The following is an 8,605-nucleotide window of genomic DNA, read 5'->3' on the forward strand; positions in this document are numbered from 1 at the left end:
TCAAATTGGACCAACAATGTATAATTTTTATTCTTTAAAAATTGTTCAATTTTTCACAATCTCTCTGAGTTATTTCTTTTGTGTTGCAAGCCAATGAGTGGTCAGAACACATTACAACTACAGAAAGATGAGGAAGTTTAAAATGGGACCAACCCAACGTACGGCTGGTCTACTTACCTTCTCCTGCACCTTCAGGCTTTGGGAAGCCAAACATCTGGCCCACAATCAAGGACAACACAGTTAACAGCTTGAGAAGCATCTTTTTGCCCATGGGTTAGGAGAAAACCTTGCTGTGGGGCTCAAGGGAAAAGGAAGGAGAAGGATCTTGTGCTTGATCAAGATCAAAGATGCACCCAGCAAGGATGCTTCGGCTCTTTTTCTTTGTGTGGTGACGTCTCTGGGCGGATTCAGCAGTAGCTCAAAGTACCAGCTCAATGAGTCTGGAGCTGTCCAGGGCTTCTGGTGCTGAAATACCCAGAGTCCCAGCTGCTTCTGGATAAAGCCAGCTACTTGGGGAAGATGATGGAGAGGTTCCCAGTGACAGATCAGCCTCCTCCCTTCTTCCTCCTTTCCCTATCAATAGATGAGCTAGTTCCTTTCCCTCTCGGCAGCTCCAAGCAGGGGTGGAGAAGGGAGGAGATCAGGAATGAGAAAGGAAAGGAGGGGGCTGCAGATGCTGGAGCATGCGTACACTGCACACATTCTCTTTCTAGCCCAGCCTCACTTGCTGGAAAGAGCTACGGGAAAGCATTAAAGCCCAATACAAAAACATTCCTTGTTTCCAAGTGTGTTCTGCCCACAAAAAGCAGGATGCCCATGCCCACCTCATTCTGAAAGAGAAAGGGGTGCACACCATGACTGCACACATGACAGTGATCCTCCCTTGAAGTGATGCACAGGGTAAACTGACATTTATGATAAATGGCAGTTTGACTTCCCCAACTCATGGGGCAAAGAGAGGAGTCTTTTTTGCTGGATGCTTCCTAAAATAAAGACTCAGGCTATTTCAAGGCTTCTTTCCCCCAAGATTTCAGGAGAAAGGATCAATTTGCAGCAGCAAAGGGAGGAAGGATGGTACAAGGATGGGTTTCTCTTCAATAAGGTGCAACTGTACAACAGTTTCTGCATGTGGCATTCTCACCTTTCTGGCCCATTTTCATCCCCCAGCCTGGTATTGGTCAAATGAGTAAGCATCAATTCTCAGCATCCCCAGCAAGCATGGCCTCTGAACGTTCCAAAAACTGTGGTTCCAATGCAGCTGAGGGAGAGCATGTAGGAGAACCTCAAAGATAAATTCATCTAGAGACAGTTGATTTGGGGGACTTTCAGGGAGAGACTCATAAGGTCAAAAGTACATAGGGCAGAGTTGCTGTAAAGGGATAAGTGGACCATATTATATGAGATATTCTCCTCTTTCCTAATGGCAGAAAGTGAAGAAAGTGAAGAAGAACTAAAGAGCTTCTTGATGAGGGTGAAAGAGGAGAGTGCGAAAGCTGGCTTGAAACTCAACATTAAAAAAACTAAGATCATGGCATCTGGACCCATCAATTCCTGGCAAATAGGAGGAGTAGAAATGGAAGCAGTAACAGACTTCATTTATTTGGGCTCCAAGATCACCGCAGATGGAGACTGCAGCCATGAAATTAAAAGACGCTTGCTCCTTGGGAGGAAAGCTATAGCAAGCCTAGATAGCATATTAAAAAGCAGAGACGTCACCTAGCCGACAAAGATCCGCATAGTCAAAGCTATGGTTTTTCCAGTAGTAATGTATGGCTGTGAGAGCTGGACCGTAAAGAAGGCTGAGCGCCGAAGAATTGATGCCTTTGAACTGTGGTGCTGGAGAAGACTTTTGAGAGTCCCCTGGACTGCTAGGAGGTCAAACCAGTCAATCTTAAAGGAAATCAACCGATTGCTCATTGGAAGGATCGATAATGAAGCTCAAGCTCAGATACTTTGGTCACCTAATGCGAAGAGAGATCTCTTTGGAGAAGACCCTGATGCTGGGAAAGATTGAAGGCAAAAGGAGAAGAGGATGGCAGAGGATGAGATGGTTAGATAGCATCACTGAAGCAATGAGCACTGAGCAAACTCAGGGAGGCAGTGAAGGACAGGAAGGCCTGGCGCAATATGGTTCATGGGGTCACGAAGAGTCGGACACGACTTAACGACTAAACAACAATTCTCCTCTTTTGTTTGTTGTGATGATTACCGGTAAAAGACCATGGAGAGGACACCATAATAAGTTCTTAAAAGCAACAAATTAATTCCAACCATAAGGGTACTTAATATAGCTACCATGCTGAGGCAAAACAGATTTGGGTTGCCCAGAGCCCTGATGGGAAAAGATGGAAGCAAGGAACAGTGTGAATGAGTTAAAGTAACTCTTCCAGCCACTGAAGATTATGATGATTTTCATTCATTTTAGAGGTCACGTGACTCCAGATGATTCTGGGTGGCTTTTATATTAAAAAATTAAGAACAATTAAAAGAAGAAACAGATAATACGCATCCAGAAGACACTCAATTCAAACATCTACAGGGGTTCAACCACCATTTGCCTCAAGGCCTGGGAGAACAGCCAAGTTTTCAATGACCTTCTGAACATAATCAGGTGGGAGACATACTAATTTCTGAGTAGTATGATTGTATCCTCTTATAGCTTAATTTTTTCAATAATCATTGTTGAGGGAAAACGGTATGTCTGAGCATCAAGGATGAATTAAAATTATTTGTATCTCTGAAAGACATGGGATAGGAAACTGAACAGTAAATAAACAAGAGAACAGAAGTTACAGCAGAAATTCATTAATATTTAGTATATTTCAATAAAAAATAGTTATGAGAGCCAAAGCCAAGCTGTATTCATAATACAGCAAATGATTTATAAACTAATTATATTCTCTCTCTCCCTCCCTCTCTTTCTCTATGCATGCACACAGAAGTGCCTCAATCCAAAATTGTATGTATGCTGTAATTATTTAATTACACAGAAAAGGCTCATACTCAGAATTTGTCTCACAGTATTTCACAGGTTCCTAGGGCTGGCTCAAAGACTCATCCTTTGCTCTCCAAAACACTATTATCACTTTCCGTGCTCCTCTGACATATTTCTGAACTAGAACCATTAGCTTCCAGTGCTTATAGTTCTTGCCATTCCCAAACAGCATATCTAGTGGCCAATGGAACACATTTTACTTGAAAGCCACAGGAAGTAAGTGGAAGCTTTCTGATGTATTTCTGTAATGTTGTCTTGAATTAGGTATCTACAGAAACAGAAGCTTGGAACAAAAGACACAGTACCAAGACTGAACACTAGGCAAATCAATTTCTAGGTCTAATGTGGTTTGATTTTCTGTCCTACTAAGATGCTTATAGGCAAGTATAATGATCATGCACTGGACTCTTAAACAAGGTTCTCAGATTTACTAACACCAATTAAAAATAATTACACCTCTTGCACAGGAACCTTTTCTCCTCCTCTCACCATAATTACTCCAGCTCCTATTACAACTATCTCCATAGCCTGATGCTCAGTAATCATATTCCTAAATTTAAAGCCAATTATAACAGACCCAGGGCAAAGGAATGAACCACTGAGGATTGTTCTCTTGTGCTACTATGGGGTAGCTATATTAAAATAAAGAGAATAATGATCTGGAGAAATAAGTGAAGAAGAATATTAGGTACCAGGAGACAGCATAATAGGTTTGTGCACTTGCTTGGCACAACAGGCAGAAGACTGGACCAGGAAACAGTCAAAAGTTTACAAGCTTTCCTGCATGCTTCTCTGCAAGTTGCCTCAGCCAATTTTCTTGTGGTTGTTACGGGGATAAAATGAGAAGAGCCCCCTGTGTTCTCCACTGTGAGCTCCAAGCAGAAAAATGTACTGTATATAAGTGAAAAAGCAGACAAGAAAGGATCTCAGAAGTAGATTTTTAAGCAGCAAAAATATGAGCTCTATGCAATCCTGGCTTTGAAAATCATTTTGGGGGCTCAATATTTAAATCTAAGAATTCTTAGTGTTAGATGAAAAATGGCCTGCTGCCATCCTAATCTTCAGAGTCATGTTTATCTCCAAAAATTATCCACGTGCATTCCATCTGCATTCATAGGAAAAGAAAACAATGGCAGGCTGAATCCCACTCCTTTGTTTCCAAGTGTGCTCATCTGGCCAAAAAAAAAAAAAGGTCAAGATCTGAGTGTTGGTAGGGAGCACCTTGGGATGCTAGAGGCAGTGATGGATAGTAGTTTGCCTTATGGTTGACCAATGTCTTATAGCTTGCTCAGCCTACAATGGAGCCATTTTGTGAATGGACAAGCTGTCTCCAGGCAGCCATTTTGTTTGAGCATCCACAACATTCTCCCAACATTTCAAACATGCTGCCAGCTCCAAACATTTAGGGATCCCCACTCTAGACGGTGGTGAACTTGCTCCATTGTGCCAATTTCAAGAGAGGCACATAAAAACGTCTGGAGGCAGAAATCTATTGATTGGAATAGCACAGTAGCTACATATGGGTAGAATATTGGTGTTCTTGCTGCTTTGTACCTGAAACACTTGATCTATTTTGCTCTTTTCGGACACTTATTGGCTTTAGTCATTTCCTGAAAAGCACTGATGTTTGCTGGGAAGCCCAGAATAATCACAGTGTTGGGAAATGATGTGGCAAATACACAAAACCATGATTCCATTTCATACTATTAAAAGGAGGAGGGAATGGAGGACCCAGAAGGAGGTTAGGAGAAAATAAATCACACACCTGCCCATCTCCAAGGATATTCTGGAACACACAGGCTAATGTTTATTTCAAGGCACTGGAAGGAAAGGATGGCCAGATGGTAGCTGAAATGCAGCAACGCACCGTAGTGCTGAATCACAGTAATGGAAACTCCTGCACTTAAGTTTTTATTGCACTGTTGGGCAAACAGATTTCCTGGGTGAAGACAGGCATAATTTAAAGCCAAGAGCAATGTTGACATTACCCTAGAAGTACTCCTAGATACACACATGCTGCCAGCCTCACAAGGTAGACCAGACCAGGAAATCAACTCCATAGGAACCCAAAATTACTTTTGAGATTAACTATAGGAACAGGATCTAGCAAGTCTGATTGTGTTGTACCTCCTCCTCCTTCTTATAGTTCAGTGACTTAAGGAGGTGTCTCTGAGCTACTTCTGAATGTTATTTTGTTCTGGACTTAAAAATACTTCAGCCTCCTTTGCCTAGGCAACAGATTCTACATACCTCTTTTACAGTCATCTTCCTTATTCTCTACACATGCTTAGTTCTACTTTGGAATAGAATAAGCAGAATGAGAGAATATCTGTGTTCATACAGCATGCTATGCTTCTGAATGTGGTTAGCAAGGCTATGTATGCTGTTATTTTGGCCCCTATCTTGTATAGCTTTGTAAACCAAGTCCAGAGAGGTATACATATCCTATGAACCCAAATTATGTCAATTTCTGTTTGTGGGAACCAGAATTTGAAGCCAACTTTGTTTCACATTCCAGTTCCTGCATTGTCCATTCTGAATCCTTTGGCACAGCCTTAGATAAACCTTTGAACTCAGTCAAAGAGTTGGGCAGGACAAGAGGTACAGTGGCCTACCTTTGGCCCTGCTTATTACAAAGGTAAGTATGTATTATTACATTGATGAAAACTCAGCCAACAGGTGAATCAGTCATTTTTTTGCTGGATCCCAGATGTGGACAATAGAGCCATTCACACAGCTGCTCACATAGGAGAAATAGCTGAATCTTGTCTATTTAATTTTACTCTTTGGTTTTGGTTTAGCAAGATGCACAAATCCATCCACTGTAGTTTAGAAACTATGGTGGACAGCTTAATGCAATATGTGAAGGTAGAACATATTAAATAAACTGTTGTATTGTGTAAGATCCAAACAGTGGGTCATTCCCCCATCTATCTTTCCCTTGCTTTTCTTAAAAGCAAAATAACAATAAGTTATCCCTAACTACAGAACAACAAATCAAAGAAACAAAGAAGGAAAACAACAGCCCCCAAACATGAAGAAATTGGTGAAGTAACTATTGCTAGCTGAATGAATTTGACCTTCTAGCTGAAGATTAAAGTCCTAAACAAGTGATTTCTGTAGAAACTTGGAACTCTGCATTTAGACTGTAATACTGTTCAGTGGAGGAAAAGAATTACCTTCCACTACTATTATATGGTTGCTTTTATGTGTTTGCATTAAGGATCTTCCAAAAGCTTTGAAAGTCCACCCTCTCTAAAGTTATTTTGGAAAGCTGTCTTTTGGTGCCATCTTCAGGCTAATCATAATCTCCTGACAAGAAGATCAAATGAAGTGTTTCCATATATATTTCTTTTATTTCAAACTTCTGTATATTGCTTCCCATTAAAATAAAAAAAAAAACTCACAGGAGTTTCCAATAAAATGCAAATTATTAAGAGAGTACATTAAAACTGGTAATAAAAACATCCATTGTAACATGATATAAAATATACAAAATAAAATACACCATAACTTGGTAAAGGGAGTAAAAGCAGTAATAAAAAAATAGACAAAAAACATAGCAGCATATAATGCACTTTTAAAAGATCTGGGGAAACAGAAATGCCTTCACCAGGTGCTGAAAAGACAAACAAGACAGAGCTTGGTGTATCTCACAAGGGAAGACAATCCAAAGTTGTGGGGAGAATTGTTTAAAAGGCCTTCTTCTGGATAGCCCCTCAACGTGGGAGGGCACTCAGAAGAGGCCTTCCCAAGATGATCCAGGGGGACAGGTAAGAACATACAGGAACATGTGGTTCCTTCAGATATTAGGGTCCCAGGCCATATATTTATAGGTTCAAACCAGGACCTTCCATTTAGACCAGAAACAAACTGGGAGCTAAAGATTGATAAAGAACTGGCAAGGTATATTCACATTACCAATTTTGTCAATTGTCCTGTTGCAGAATTTTGTACTCTAGAAGTTTCTTCAAGGGCAGCTCCACCAGAAAGCAAACCAGGGCAAGTTATAGCAAGCCCTGCCCCACAATGACATCTCTTCACAAGCTCCCCCCCCCCCAGAACATGCCTGCATCATGGGCTGGATCTTGGTTAGTGACTTTACTCCACATGCTTAGGTGTCTGAAAAACACTTCTTATTCCTTTCTTGCTGGCAAAAAACAAGCCAGCCAGCTTGTTTTAACTGCCATTTGTTGGCTGAGAACAGACGCATAGCAAGCTTGTTTTTTGCCAGCAAGGAATAATTAAAGTGCTTTTTTTTTTTTGCCACTGTTTGATTTTTAAAAAAAAACTTCAGGGAATCCAGCTGACTATAGTGAGGGTGCCCATGAGCCTCCCATAGATTGCAAAATGTCTAACATATATATATGCATATGTGTATGTTGGAAGTATAACTGCCTTTCCTCCCCCTACACTTATACTTACCCATAGTACTTATAAATCCCCAATACCTGAACACTTACATAGCAATGCTGGTTTAAACATGATCATAGCTATACATTTTAGAGAGGGCAGCTTCCCAATCAGTTCCTGGGATGCAATAATTTCAGTGTTCCTCTCCTGAGTGGGTTCAATGTGTGCAACCATCCAGATACATATGGGCGAGCCCATTTTGTGGTTAGAGCGTTATCAGTATCCTGGGCTGCTATTTTGTGCTATTTCTGTTGTTTTTAATCAATAATAATTTATTAAACTTGTATGCTGCCCAGCTTTCACATTTATTCAACTTTATGCTGGCCGACTCTCAATGGGCGGCTCACACAATCCGCAAAGTTACTTGTATGCCACCTGACTCTCAAATTTATTCAACTTACATGCCACCTGACTCTCAACGACTTTGGCCAGCTCACAACAATCAAACAAAAAAATTACAATAAAACCTAAAAAAAAAACAAGATGATGATTATGATTTATTCAACTTGTCTGTCGCCCAACTCTCAACTACTCTGGGTGGTTCACAACAAAGAAGTTACAATAAAACGTTAAAAAAATAAAGAAAATCATCATCACCATCGTGTTTCAATCATTAGCTGCCCAGTCAGGTATACGAGATAGGCAACCATATGCATTTATTAAATAAATGAACAAGGATGGATGAACACAACCCTGTGGTTGTAGCTGGGGCCCTGGGCTGGGGCAGAGCCCTTCTCCGGCTGTGTGGACGAGTGGCTGGATAACGCCGCGTGTTATATTTTTTATACGGTGTGTTTTATGTGCTTTTATTGTAAGGCGCCTAGAGTCACGTAAAAGTGAGATGGGCGCCTATGTAAATCGAATGGGCACCTAAATAAGTAAACTCGCTCCCCGCGGGGCCACTGGAGAAGGACGATGGGACTTGTAGTTCCCCAGACACCTGGCCATCTCCTACCTTCCCGCTTTAAGAGGGCCTCAGGGGGCGGCGTGCTTTGGGGCGCTGCCGCCGGGCCCCGGGAAGCCCCTGCCCGTCCTCCCGCGTGAGAAGCCCGGACGCCTGCCTCGCCCCCGCCTCTGCGGCGGGACTACACCCCCCATGCCGGCAGGAGGGCGATGGCAGGTGGAGTGCGCCGCGCCGCGCCGCCCGCCCGCGCCGGGCCTTGCCCGCCCGGAAATGAGCGCTGAGGCGGCGGCCGG

General features: G+C 42.1%; 1 protein-coding gene across 2 annotated transcripts in view; it reads right to left on the bottom strand.

The window, feature by feature from the left end:
* Nucleotides 1-8,501, bottom strand: part of SCG3 (secretogranin III) — a 33,988-nt gene extending 25,487 nt beyond the window's left edge. The window contains exon 1 of one of the 2 annotated variants that reach the window (XM_025176702.2): nucleotides 8,364-8,501. Coding sequence is in view for 1 of the 2 variants with exons in the window: in XM_007422183.4 (XP_007422245.1) it covers nucleotides 178-271 (94 nt within the window). In the remaining variant the exon portion in view is untranslated. Of the gene's footprint in view, nucleotides 1-177; nucleotides 4,050-8,363 lie in introns of those variants that run through there. The other variant, XM_007422183.4, reaches the window with a different exon arrangement.
* Between the last annotated feature and the right edge of the window lie 104 nt (nucleotides 8,502-8,605).

The sequence above is a fragment of the Python bivittatus genome, unplaced genomic scaffold (genome assembly GCF_059951505.1).
Source record: "Python bivittatus isolate LINGU-HERP-01145 unplaced genomic scaffold, Pbiv_v1 ctg000530_np1212, whole genome shotgun sequence".
NCBI classification, from domain to species: Eukaryota; Metazoa; Chordata; class Lepidosauria; order Squamata; family Pythonidae; genus Python; species Python bivittatus.